This window comes from Scomber japonicus, chromosome 4 (assembly GCF_027409825.1).
Source record: "Scomber japonicus isolate fScoJap1 chromosome 4, fScoJap1.pri, whole genome shotgun sequence".
Classification (NCBI taxonomy): Eukaryota; Metazoa; Chordata; class Actinopteri; order Scombriformes; family Scombridae; genus Scomber; species Scomber japonicus.
The window spans coordinates 26,064,778-26,079,546 of NC_070581.1; the positions used below are offsets into that span (position 1 = coordinate 26,064,778).

At 40.0% G+C, this 14,769-nt stretch overlaps 2 protein-coding genes across 2 annotated transcripts in view; both read right to left on the reverse strand.

Annotated features, from left to right (window-relative positions):
* Positions 1-14,769, reverse strand: part of plp2b (proteolipid protein 2b) — a 374,364-nt gene that overhangs the window by 316,705 nt on the left and 42,890 nt on the right. The window lies entirely within an intron of this gene.
* Positions 1,371-13,994, reverse strand: sypb (synaptophysin b). Its single transcript, XM_053317738.1, has 8 exons — positions 13,770-13,994; positions 13,053-13,309; positions 11,263-11,328; positions 4,739-4,863; positions 3,846-4,044; positions 3,559-3,750; positions 3,136-3,448; positions 1,371-1,404 (listed from the first exon to the last, which is right to left on the reverse strand). Exons 2-7 carry the CDS (start codon positions 13,068-13,070, stop codon positions 3,167-3,169), a joined length of 882 nt encoding a protein of 293 aa, XP_053173713.1. The 5' UTR covers positions 13,071-13,309; positions 13,770-13,994; the 3' UTR covers positions 1,371-1,404; positions 3,136-3,166.

Sequence of the window (14,769 nt, forward strand, 5' to 3'; positions counted from 1 at the left end):
AGATGCAGGAGGAATATATATGTAGACATACTGTTCTGACCGCCTTAGAATATCGTGTTAACCATGGCAATAACCAAGGTTTTTAAAAGTGTAATATACTTTATATATTACTCAACCTACAAGTTGATAATGTTAATGTTGTTAATGTGAGTATGATTACAGTGTGATAGAAACACCAGTTAAAAAACTATATGACTCTGTTTTACAACTTTCTGGACCACATAAAAGGCGATCGAAACAGGACAAGTTTCATCCACAAAATCTGTTTGATGCCATCACATAAATCTGAACAAACAAACAAACAAACACACGCCTCTAAAAACCGTCGTTCACGGCCCCGATTCACAATTTTCATACTGATAGCACACTATAGCAGTTTCTGAAACAGCACAGCAAAGATAAGATGCTACCATGCTAACCTTATGCATTGTTGATTTTATATGTCAGGATTTAAAATATTCTGTGTCTTGCAAGAGTTCATCCTTTCTTGACAGTGATATTTGATGGAAAAAAAAATATATAAAGACATGAATAAAGTTGAAACAACCTACTTAAAACCAACTATTCACTTACTATAATTCACTCTTTCTCTGCTCACTTTATATATATATATATATATATATACCAATAATTATCTTCTGTTTTCCTTTAAACATTTGCCATCATATTTTCAGTAGCCTTCACCCCACTCCTGAAATCGTGTCAGTAATGCTGCAAATAAAAATATCACAATGAGAAAATAAAATAAAAAGATCTTTATAGTTTTAGATGAGTAAATAAAAACATGATTGTGGCATGAATAATATATGGAAAGAGGGGTGAAGGGTAAAGGCTAAACTATGTGAGCTCCTAAACAGAACCAAAGTAAATGCAATTGAATAACTCTGTGCTCAACATTTGTTGTATAACAACTAATATGGAGTGCACAATTATTCAACTGAGTACAATAATCATATATATCAGCATGTTGTTATTTACACAGCACAGACAAATACATTCTCCCAAGTTAAATATTACTACAATTTTTTTTTTCTCCATAAATGTAAGTCTTTTCCGTTACAAGATTTCTCTTAAATGTTCGTCAATGAATGTTTTGGTATTTGTATTCAAGTTTTTCTCGTATAACCAAACAGACAATCCTCTGTTGTCTTCTACAGTTAAATACATCACGAGAATAAACATCATGTTACAGCAAAGACCCATTTTTTTCCCCCACTTTTTTTTCTCCCCCCCAAATCCTGCTTCCCCCCAAGTGGCGTTCCCCTCCCCAGGCCCCACCAAGTTTCTGCCCTCCATGCCTCCCTCCCTCCGCCTGTCAACTCACAAATACACAAACAGACAAACAGAGGAGTGCGGAAATGCAGGTGCTGGTCGAGAGCCACACTCCATAGTCACAAGGTAACCCTGGGAAGAGGTGAGAAATGTAGAGAAGCAAGAGACAGAGAAACGGAAAATATCACATTAATTAAATCTGCATATATAAAACTATGGCTCAACAGATATGGGATATAGCTGATATGATGGAAAATGACAAGTACTGTACATGGTCGTATGTATGTTATGTTATATAATACATTTTAATATGATTTAATATTATACTTCTTCTCAAACGTAGTACAAATGATTAGAAAAGTGAAAATTAAACATCAGGTAAGAAGTTAACTGTCACAAAGAAAATTATACTATACCATAAAATTAATAAATACTAACTTTAAGGAGTGAACATTAACCAATTATGTTTAAAAAAAACCTGCAGCACTACACCAAAAATCTCTTACACCCAACGTTTTAGGGCTACAACATGGTTGCTGGGGAACAGTGGCACTTAGGGTTAGGGTTAGGGTTAGATCATTAGAGCAGGTAAGTGCATATATGATGAGTTTGCACAGCACCTATAACAGGAGGCTGTATCCAAACAACCATTTCTGTCATTTAGGAGAAGACTGTCATCATTTTCACATAGGGGTTTGCTTGTTAGGCAAATACAAGTTCTATTCTAGTGGGGACATTTTCATTTGTAGTAAACATTTTAAGCATGTAAGTACATTTTTGAAATTTCCAGTTAAGATTAAGGGGATACTGGTGTACTTATAGAAAGTTCAGGCTTGTCTTTGCTATTAACTAGAGCTGTAAGTAAAAGAAATGTCCACATTCTCTGGATGCAGCTTGTTAAATGTTTCTTTAGTCTTCGATACAGTTAAACTGAATATCTTTGGGTTGTGGACTGTTCGGTCGGGACCTTGCACTCTCAGATCTGCTGATCAGCTGTTGCTCTCAGTCCCCAGAACAAGGCTTGAGGCAGAGGGTCGTAAAGCATTTGCTGTAGGAGCTCCTCAATTGTGGTTTCCAGTTCCACTCGAAATCAGACAAGCTATCTCCTCTTTTTAAAACACTCACTTTAAAAGCTTTTAACTAATGACTCCTTTCTGACCTATGACCTATTAATTTATTCATTGTCTTTGTTTATTTCTTGATTTCATTGTAATTATTTTGATATATAACTGAATTGTGTACATTTGTTTTTATGTTTGTGAAGCACTTTGTAAACACGTTTTTTGAAAGGTTCTATATGAATAAAGCTTATCATTATTATTATTATTATTATTATTATTATTATTATTATTATTATTATTATTATTAGTAGTAGTAGTAGTAGTAGTAGTAGTAGTAGTAGCAGTAGCAGTAGTAGTAGTGGTAGTAGCGGTAATAGTAGTAGTATCATACTAGTAGTAATAAAATAAAGAAGGCCTACTATGAATTAGGATGACCAGCTAACTCCACAGTCACTTTAAATCACATTTGATTGCTACCAGAGCAGTAAAAGGAAAGTTTTTAGATGACGGTTGGTTAAAAAAAAAGGAGGGTGAGGGAGGTTTGGTCCTCTGCTCTGGATTCACTATAACATGCCCACTTTTGGGTGATCCAATCAAATTTGAAGGATATGAATGAATCAAATCACATTATGGAAGCTACAAACCACTACTGGACCAAAATATTGACATTAGCATTAGGTTGACATCTAGAAGATGAAGGTATAAAACAACCATCACAGGTGCTTAAAACTAAAGACCAGATTTGATCATAACTCTAAGATAATGTGATCTGTTTTATCCTACTATGCGTGTTTATACTCACCATCCTGCCGCTGTAGTTTGACTGGACAGGCTCACATTTGATTAGAGAATGAAGTGGGCTGCTGCTCATAGCCCTGGTTGTAGCCTCCATCCTCGCTGTAGCCTCCCTGCTGGCCGTAGTCGGGTTGGTAACCTCCCTGGGAGCCGGCGTAGGGGTCCTGCTCACCGTAGCCACCCTGGGCAAAGGAATCAGGGGCAGGCTGCTTTTCCTGTGATGGGGCGTATGTTCCAGCGAAGGCAGCCAACCAGCCGGTCTCTTTGAACACGAACCACAGGTTTCCTATCCACAGGATCAAGTTGATGAAGCCAAAAGCCTGTGGATCGGAAAGAGAGTTTTCAGATATGTGTTAAATTTGTGAGTATTTACTGCAATCGTGTTGAGTCTTTAAATGATCTAGTTCAGTATGAAGTGTCTGGGACCTACCACAGAGGTGTTGAGGCCAGAGACCTTGGGGTCATGAACTTCACGGCAGCGATTCTCTTGTTCTTCACAGGCTGAGATGTAAGAAATGACCTTCTCTGGATCAGTGTTTGTTTTCACATCTGACAAACCTTTTGCCCAAGCACACGAGGACACCAGCCACATGAAGGCGAACACCGCTGTCACAACAAAGTCCTGGGGAGCAGCAAGACAAGATGATCACTTTTACTACCAACAACTGTATAAAAAGATTAGTTTGAGGGCATGTAGGCCAAGGAAATCAAACTCACGACTTGGGGCCCCTTGTTGTTTTCCCGGTACTTCTCCAGTATGAAACAGTATACAGAGAGAGCTGCCATAGAGTAGAGGAAGGAAAAGACAGCGATGGTGACAAAGAACTCAGCTGAGGAAGAGTAGTCCCCGACCAGGAATAGACGCTCAGAGTTCTCTCCCTTACAGGTGGGGGCATCAAAGTACACCTGATGGAGCCTGAGAACAGCAACAGATAGAGAGACAGACATGAAAAACTGTAAGAGGAACAAAGAAAAAAGTGAAGCAAGAAGTGCTACTCTACAGAGGCAGGCTGTGTCTGTCTTATAGCTTAACTTTATGGGGGGTTATTTGTGAGATTAGCCAGGCCAGCTGTTAGGAAAGCTAACCATCTCCTGGCTTCAGATTCACATTTAATGCACAAAGGTCACTGTGGTATCAGTCTTCTCATCTAAGTCTTCCAGGAAAGCAAATAAGCATATTCAAAGAAATATCTATACCTAAATAATTCCTCTGATGTTGGCTAATGACCTTTCAAGGTGCTTTATGTAAAACATAAAAAGGCATTATCAAAAGACACATTTAAATATTATTTACAAGAGTTAAAATAGAATATGAACTAATATAGAAGAAGACAGATTAAACAGGATAATAAAAAGTACAGTGCAGCCATGAAGGGCAGCAGCAGACAGAAACTCTATCTCTTTGTGTAATTTATGATAAATGCCACTTAGCAAAAGATGCAGTGTTGTAAGGATCACTCTCATCCTTGAAAAGCAGAGTTCCCAGTTAGATCTAACTATCACTAATGAGTAAATTATTCTGATTCATGCACTGAAAGCGTATTTACAGTGTGTAAGAGTGTTTACAGTGTCTACTAGTGGTGGAAGTGTGCTTTGACTGAATTACATACCTGAAGGGATATTCAAATTCTACTTCTATGCCTAGGTCACTCTCCGACCGGTTTTTACACTCCACGCTCAACTTGAACATGCCAGAGTAACTGCCACATGTGGAGAAGGCAAAGATTGCAAAGATCTGCAGGAAGACAAAAAAAAAGAAAAGATATAGTGAAAATTTGACAACTTATACAATGTAGCGGCTAAGCCTAACACTTAAAGCCACTGAGGGGCTGCATAGACAGGCTAAAAAGTAATCGACGCGCTGGCTACTGCACTATTATAACTTGTGTCTAATGAAACAAACAGCTTCCGGTTTTGCTTCTTCATTTGATGCATTCTTTATTTCTCACCGTTTCAATGATCTTCAATATTATGTAAGTATTCATTGCCAGTGCATATAAAGTCCATTCAGCTGTCACATACAACAAACAAACATGACAGAGCCCGGAGCGGTCGAAAAACTGCGTGCTCATCTGTCCAGCAACACCTGACACCTGACAGAAAGTTCCTACCTATAAAGTAATGTACACCCAACACCATGAGGACACCTACTGGCCCAATTTGGTACCTTGACACACATTACATAGAAATGGCTCCTACATACAACAACAGAGAATACTGGTAGTGCATTATATTCCCAACACTTTCTGTACTCCAGTTCACATAAGATGACGTAACCATGTAAATGAAGAGTGTGAAACAGATGACAACTGGAAGAGCTGCAGACTGTTCTTTCACCACCTGCCATCTCTCGAGAAAGACCCACGCTCGACCAATCATGGCAAGCTGCTGAAAAACGCACACCCCCCGAGTGCAAATCAATGCAGCACGATCACCAGGTTACACGGCATTGGGCTGCACCTGTTGCCATGGTTACCGTTACATTTGGTTGATGTTTCTGTTCTGCGGTTGTTGGTTTTTTTTTAATAATATTTATTGCAGTTGCTTTGTATTCATTTAGGATAATGATAATACTTCAGCTCAGTCTTGTTGTGCAGAACAACACACACAGACATGCGTGGAGATAACCTCACACACTCTCGCACACACAGCAGATTAGAAGAGTCAGATTATTTTTACCACACCCTCCCTACGCAGCAGTCCAGATCCGATTGGACAGAAAATCCAGCTATTAATCTGACTGAGGTGCTCTACCATCTGTCACCAAATACTCAACTACAAGCTACTGTAAAGCCAGTCACAACACACACACACACACACACACACACACATACACACACGTGAGCTCACATGCACACACATACACACACACACAGACCTGTCACTTAGTTCTTAATACTAGTCTTGTAGTACTTCTACCTGCTGCGGGCATCGACTCACTGAACTATTTACAGTAATCTTTTGGCTAATGTGAGTCCCAGGCTCGTTGGCTGGATTTACACACAGTGGCTGCCTAAAGCGAGCCTCATTGTGATAGCTTTACTCATCCATCTGTGTTCCTGTAGGGCTATTACTTTTTTTCCAGTGTCCTCCTCCAACATCTAACACACCCTTTCTTCCTGTTGTTGGCAAAAAAGCTAATTAACAGGTTTTAATAATCAATGCAAATGACTATAGATGTGAGGAAAGAGGGGGAGGAAGGAGGAGGAGGAGGAGGAGGAGGAGGAGGGGGAGGGTGAGGCTGCTCATAAACAACACAGTTTATCACAAGTAAAGAAAAAAAAGAGGAATTTGCTATCTACAGTGGAACTTCAGGGGTAAAATCCACCTTAAAACATGAACAATTTATTTATTTATTACAGTCGTAGACATATGGAAACTGACCTGAAATGTATGGATATTTGTGTATTTGTTCATTTACAATTAGTAAATGCCAAAATACACCTTGGCCACAGTCTAATTTTAGTGCCCATTCGCTTATTAATCTCTATATCACGTTCTAGACAGTCTTTATCTGTCGTCGTTTGAAATAATCCAGCAGACAATCAATATTGAAATCTATAAGATAGTAAGAACAGGAAGCAGAAAGTGAGTTGTGTTTTCCCCTTAAGCTGAAAGTAGAGTAACAGGATATAATGCTGCAGTCGTGCCATTAATCAATACCTACAGCTTGTGCAGTATATCACAACTGCAGTGTTGGCACAATCCCTCACACAGTGCGCATTGTGGTATATTTCATCTGGAAAAAAATACATGTCATCAATCTCTTTCTGTTTGGGGTAACTATCTTATACCACTACAAGGTAATATTATGTAGTTGTGTTTCTTTTTGAAGCTGTTCAGAGGCTTTAGAGCTCCCAGAGCCAGTATCAGTATTTCATTATCCCTCTGGTAGAGCTAGAGGTTAAGATTTCATGAAATCAATATCTAGACCAACAACATTTGGTGCCCCAGCTGTACGTTCTTCTTCCTCAGAGACATCCTGGGAAAAAAAATGTAACTTGGTATAACTAGGGCAACACAAGCCTGATACCAGACAGGGTCGTCAACTCGTAAACACTTCATTTCCATCCAATCAGTCAACTTAACTTGGTGGATTCGAAGGTCTGGGCCCAGGCAAAGGCAACCGTGCTACTTTAACTCAATCATCCCAAAGTGAAGCAATATTATGAATGAAAGCATTGGAATCACACAGGCAGACATAAGAGGTCATGCCGAGGAGCTAAGTGTAAATATATCCTTGAATAATTTCATTTCCAGAGAGAAATTTAGCTTTTTAGAGCATTTTTGCTGTATGATTTTAACATATAGGAAGTTAAAAATGTAAGCTTCATCATGTGTGCTGTTTAGTCTGTGTATTTAAATGAATGAAACACATATCAAAGTAATATTTGAAGGTTGGATAGAAAGACTGAGCGAGACAGTGTGTGGGAGCTTTTTTCACTTTTCATTTTACGATTGCTCCTCTCACTACTCAGGTGTGCAGAGATTTCTTTCATAAACTTTGGAGTAACATACAAGAAGTCAAAAATGTAGACATCTTCACAAACACATATCAAAGTAAAGTAAAAGTCAGTAGCAGGTGAAACTGAATTTAAACAAGAGGTGCCGTAGTATGATTAAGAGCTGCACTTTTATGGTGAAGGATGAGTGGAAGGAGGAGAAAGAGGGGGCCAACCAGGCTGAGAAAAGAGATGGCGGCACACTGAGTGTTAGGTGCCATGGTAACACTATTGGCAGCATTACAAAGTGGTGAGGTAGATGTTGGTTTCTACCCATCCTGGTATGCTGGATGAGTGTCAGCACTTCTGTGCCGAGAAAATACACAATCCCACACACACAGACACAAACGATCTGTCTGCTGCTGCTTCTCTCGCACCGTCTGTGTGTCTCTCTCAGTAAAAACTGATTCACACACGAGTAAAAGTACCAAGAGGCAATATCAGAGCCCTACTAATATTGGATTTTTGAAGCAGAGACACTGATATTGATATTTGAGAAGGTATTCTTTTACATAAACAGATATCATGCACATTTTAGATAGTATTTCTAATAAGGATGCCTTAAATTATTGATGTTAGACTTAAGACCAAGATATGTAGTGAGCAGAACATTTTATCAGAATCAGAATCAGAATCAGAATCAGAATAATAATGCAATAATATAATATAGGTCTATGCATATTATTATTATATTCACAAGCAGAAAATATATTTTAATATGAATACAATAGATACAATTTGCAAGGAAAATAAGTGATCATGTCAGATTTAAAGACTGCTTTATGTATCTGTGTTAAGGGAGAAGGTTGTGTCATATCTGCTGTGCATGACATGACTGTAAAGATTACGATATTTTATGTAATACTGTGTGTAATCGAACTATTATATAAAGCATACATGCCAACAAATAGCCACAAGCAGAAAAGCACAGAAATAAACACAAGCTGCGTAAGCTTTCACCAGAGGCACTGGAGAGTTACCAGTGTCTGAACAGTGAAAGCCCCCAGAGCTACAACAAAATCAACAGCCTTTATTACACATTAGAGACGACGCCAAAGCGAATATGGCTCTTTTTTCATGTTCTCACAAACAGCCGTTTTACGTTCAGTGGGAATGAGTCAGACAGCAGAAATCTGAATGCGGATGAAACACAACATAGCAGCGGTGTATCCTGTAGGGGAGGAGGCACGAGGCATTTCATGTACTCTTTGGTTGAGCTTTACATCAGCTTTATTTGGGAACTCAATGTCTTCAAACATCCATCAAATCTAGGCTTTGTCAGCAGTATTCTCCAGAGACAGAGAGAGGGAGAGAGGTGGGGTGGAGCAGGGCGGGGTGGAGCGGAGCGGAGAGGTGGGCAAAGCTACATGAGTCACACATACAGGACGCCAGTTTAATCTCACACGTGTAGCCAAAATGACACTCCGAGGCCGTTGCAAATAAGTGTAATTTTTCAAGCTCAAATGGAGAAAAATCTAAATCACACATCTTCAACCCACATACTTGACAGTCTTAAATGGATCCAATCCATTTACTCTCATCTCTCTAATTAAAATGTATGAATATGAACACTAAACAAACTGCTGCTTTGTACTTTATGTAGCAATTGGCACACACTGATGATGAAATAATAATAAAAAGCCAATTAAAACAAAGTACATCCAGGATTTGATTCTAAGCTCTATGTTTGCACTGAATCATGCTTTAGAACCTAGAAAAATACTTTTGAGGGGTGGCTCCTCTTTCCCCTCCTAAAAACACAGTCTTGCTGGTTATGCATGCCCATATTAATCCAGAAAGAGCAGCAGTTCCAGCAGCTCCTCCTCTCGTCTGACGCTGAGGCACGCAGGCCCTCTGACAGATGATTCATGGGCCCTGGCCTCCTCAGCGTGGCTGCTGATTGGTGGCTGGCTCGCTATGACCCACGGAGGCTGTGATGAGGTGCTGGCAAACTCACACTGCTCCAGGGAAGGACTACGGAGTCATGCAGTACACTCATGCCTCTGACTGCTCGCTGGTAGATCTGCAGAGCTCGTTGCAGTATGGGGCTATGTCAGAGCTGCTTTGGTACGCACGTTTTCATCTGGGCTGTGTTAAGTGTGTTGTCAAGCTAGGGAGCAGAGTTGTAGCTAATAACTGTGGGAGCCGCCACTCCCCTTGTTATCTACCTCAGCAAAATATATACACAATTATATTTCATGCATACCTTTAATTGAGGGGCTGAAAATAATGATTATTTCCCATTGATTAACTTGTTTATTATGTTTCTATATATAGTTTTGTTTATAAAATGTACAAAATAGCCATATGACTTTCCACATATTCAGATAGCTTGTTTTGTTGGACCAGCAGTCCAAGAGTTTGCTATAATATATGATAAAAAAAGCATCATATTCTCATATTTGTGAAGCTGGAACAAGAAAAATGTTTTTTCTTGAAAATGACAGTTGCCTATTAATTTTCTGTCAGTCATCTAATTGATTGAGTGACTAATTGTTGCAGCTCCAGCAATGACTTTGGTCAGTATGTACAGTAGCTAATGCTAACCAGCTGCAGAGGCCATGACCATAAACCATATCCAGCTAGAACCAGTTCAACAACAACATAATACAGAAAAAGAAAACACATTTAAATCTAGACATTTAAGAGGCCTTCACTTTGCTGCGGGGCCTGCATGGATAATTAGTACCACTGTTCCCACCACTGTGATGCCCCAGCTGTAGAGAACAAGAAAATCTGCCATAGTGAGGCACCACTGTTAACCCTGAAGCCTCGTCAGTATGCTGCTGCTGATGGGAGGACAGTGTGGATGACAGCACATTATAATATCTGTGATGGTGGAACATAATCTTTAACATGTGTGGCTCTTATTAACACCTCACCTACCAGTGAGAACTCAGGGTAAACACCAGGGCTGCTCACATTAATTAGCTCCTCATAAATGAAAAACAGCTTTATCCTCAAGATGCAGAAATCTTCTTGAGCAACAATAAATAATTCATGGGCTGTATTTCTAAAACAATGCCGCTCTTCACCGAGAAACAAACTAACAGCTGAATACTGTAGTTTTGTGGCTCCATCATCTGGTGAAAGTGACTGTGCACGGGAAATAAACTGCTCTGGTATGCAGAGGTCATGTCCTCTGAGAAGGATTTGACAAATTGTCATTATATTCTTCACAGGACTGACTTACTACAGCAGTGACGTAACAGCTCCTGCTGGTGTCTCCTGCACAGGCCTGCTGGGAGTCTCTTGTAACACTATCAGTATACAAGAGACTCCTCAGTGTCAACAGTAGTGATTGATTGAATGCATATAGCAAAACAATAATCAGAGTATAAGAGGGGCTTAAAGGAAATGCTGAACCTTATAAACTGAGGGTTAAACTGTGCACCATTTTTCTGAGAGTGTAGATTCATCCATTATTAAGCCCCATGCAGCTGTATGACCTCTGTGTGAAAGAAGGTCACAAATCTCTCAGTGATGACAGTATTTATGGAAAACAATACAAGCCCTGTGTAGTTCATCATAACATAATAGCTTCTTCTGTATTTTTTTTTTAACTTAACACGGAAAATATTCATAAATCATTTATTCCATTCACCAAAAAATATGTAAAACAGAAGACTTACCCATTGTAGAACTTTTATGAATCCCAGTGGCTGTTTGATTATTGTGAACTGGCCTTGGGCCACCAACTGTCAAGACAAAAACAAGAAAAATTGAAAAATCAGTTTCAGAGTTTCTCACATTTCTATAGTGACTCTCACTGAGTGAAATCGGCCTCTAAGTAGAGCAGACATGACGGTCTACGCGACGATGCTGATGATTAAAAAACAAACCTAATCACTTCAGTCTCATAGCCCACATGCCTGGCCTACTGCTGGCACCTGCAGGTGTTTGTTCTAAAGCAAATATCTGCCTGTGAACAAAGTGACTCAACTGCCAAAGCTGGTATCACTGTGGGCATTTGAAATGCTGTAGAGCTACAGTGTAGTAATTTTCATATTGAGTTCAAATGCTGTGTGTGAGTGTGAAGAGGGGGAGGGGGGAGCAGGTATTCCTCATGTTGTGGGGACTTATGGGAGGAAAAGCAAATCCTGTTAAGGTAAATCGTTAATTTTAGGGTAAAGATTCGGTTTAAAGTTGAGGTTAATTTAAGGTTTTCTTTAGGTTAGGGTAGGATTAGGGTTAGGCATAGGATAGTTATGGACATGGTTAGGGGTAGGTCTCCGGGAAATGAATGTAAGTCAATGCAATGTCCTCTGAAGTGATGAAAACATGACTGTGTGTGTGTGTGTGTGTGTGTGTGAGAGAGAGAGAGAGAGAGAGAGCCCCTGCCAGCATTACAATTAGACAAAGCTGATTAACTGTCTCTTCTCTTGCTGCACACTTCACGACAACCTTTTTATTTACGTATAAGAAAATCTCGCGGAATGTGTCTAATTGACGAGGCGCGCGAGGGGAGGAGGGGGGTTCATTTATGAGCAGGTGAATGCGACACCGCAAAGAAGGCGGCGTGTCCCTTTGCGTGCATCAATAAATGGCCGCACAGGAATAAAAGCAGCAGTGATGGTTTTCCTCTCAGGCTTTGGGGGCACTTTCATCCTAAAGCTCGCTGCCTCTCCAGAAAGCCTGAGCTCGGCCAAACATCCACATTTAACCGATGACGACGGATGTGTGCTGACAAAATTCATGTGCAGAGGACGGTCTGACAGCCTGATGTGCGCTCATTTAGCGGGAAAACCTTTGCTGGCTTTGTCGTAAAACACACACACGCACACGCACACACACACACACACACACACACACAAGCAGAACTATGTGAGCGTCTGTGTGGCCATAGAGATGCAGGAGATGTCCTTTTCAGTGTCTGGCCTATACTGCGGCTAACCGAAAACACCAAGACCCCTTACTTAGAAATTCATTAGATTCCTGTTTTGTTATCTTAGCAACAGTACGGCTATAATTGAGGCGTGAATAATCTAAATCAATTAGCGGAATCTCTGGAGATAATAGGCTACATCGTTTCCTCCGTTTACTAAATGTCATTGCTGCAGCAGATCTCTGGACATCCCACACATTTTGGACTGTCAGCGGGCCCGCTCCATCATATTCACGGCAGCATCAGTAGTGGAAAATTGTCCAATTAAATCTCGGTCCGTCGTGCCTTTACACAACAGCGATTTTTTTTTTTTTTTTTAAAGCATGCATTAATTGCAATTTCGACTCCAATTGATCGAAAGCATTGCATTTGAACGGTAAGGTCGGCAGATAGGCTATAGTCTATGATTAAAAAAAAATATCTTTGTTAAAGCGCAAGACCAAAAAAGGAAAATTATTTAAAAATAAATAAATAAATGAACATCAGCTACCAATAGAAACAGTAATGAAATAGATGATTTCCCCCTTAAAGCCTTACCTGGTTTACAACATCCATCTTGGCCGCTTACTCGCTGATAAGAGGATCAGAGGGGCGGAGGGATGGAGCGTCTCATCCGGAACAGCCCAGGGGAGGATGACGCCCAGGAGGAAGAGCTTGGACTGCGTCACGAAGCTGGGGCGAGGACGTGTGAAGCGTCGTGACGTCAGAGGAGCCATTGGACGTGGAGTAAAGACGAGTGGCGCCGCCTGTCCAATAGCGACCCACCTTTATTCTAAAGGGAGCCGAGATTGCACCTGGGGGGTTATAATGAAGAGAGGAGAGTGCATGGAGACAGTTCACGCTTTAGTAGACAGAAGGAGTGATGTAGAAGCGCGGGGGTGTGAGTGAAAAGGTTGGGTGAACTGCTGCACATCATTAGAAGGTGGCACAATCACTTTACATTAACAGATATGTTTCCCCATGCATTTGAGTAGATCTTAAGCACAGGGCGATTGTAGGATCAGACTTTTCGAGGGGCTGAGCTCCTAATGACAATTGTGTTAAAAGTTCAAATATGAAGTGTTGAAAAATCCTATATGTTATATATTATTATATTATTTCTTTTTTTAGGGGTGCTGAGATCAAATTTAGGGGGGATATAAAATCGCCCCAGCTTAAGTGTTATTCTACAAATAACAAATTCAGAAAAGAGATGTTCAGGTTTTCTACATTCAAGCAAATACTACAAGGGCTGACTGTAAAGTGTTGACTAACCAGCTTGCTGACCCCGAACCGTGGTAGAGGGCCTCTGGTTTAATTGTAGAACACACAAAAACGAAAACCGGGACTCCTTCGTTGAGCGGGGGGACCGCATTCATTTCCAGCTTTGCAGAGTTACGGTCGCTACACAGTACAATGCTGAAGTGACTGTGGCTGCTTTATAACAACAAAACAGAAAAACTCTTCTTAATAACGTGACTGCACACTTCTCTCTGTAGCTTGCTACCTGCACTTTTTCCGTCGCACACACCTGACGTTTTACGTAAACACCCAGCGCACACACACCGCACATCTCTTACGTCACAAGTACAAACACACACACGGCTCCACATACACATCAGGCTGAGCCTGTAACAAAAGTGTGTAATTTATCACTGAACAACCGACACATATAGCTTATTATTTTGCATGCTTCCTTTTCTTTAAAAAAAAAGGGAGAAGTGAAACCCAGATGTTCACCATCTGTCAGTCCATTAATGGCAGATTATGTAATTCATTCTTTTGTATTTTAGCTGCAGTTTTCAACATCAATTGAAGCGCTGCTGTGAACAAACAAAAGGACATCTGAGTACACTCTTTGGGATATTATGTTACCAGTGCACATTAACAGTCACTTTTATTATTAAAAAAAAAAAAGAAAGCAAGATACATTTCAGAAAAAACTTGCTTTATTTGTACACATTAGTCGACAATTACAAAAACCCCAAAGAAGATTTTTTTTTTCTCTCTATTAGTTTGCATCTTGCATCTTAGAGGATATTCAATATCTTTAAATATTTCTCTAAAACAGCTAATGCTGCTGAAAACTCACAAATCAACGTTTCCAACTGGATCTGTGATACAATCTTCTGTGGTTTATTAGTTTATTGATCTACTGGTTTAGTGTTTTATAAATTTACAGTTTACGTGCCATAATTGCAGCTGGACATAAATAAAGGTATATAAAGTGGCAACCATTCAAGTATAGTACAAAATAAGAATACAATGCAAAAAA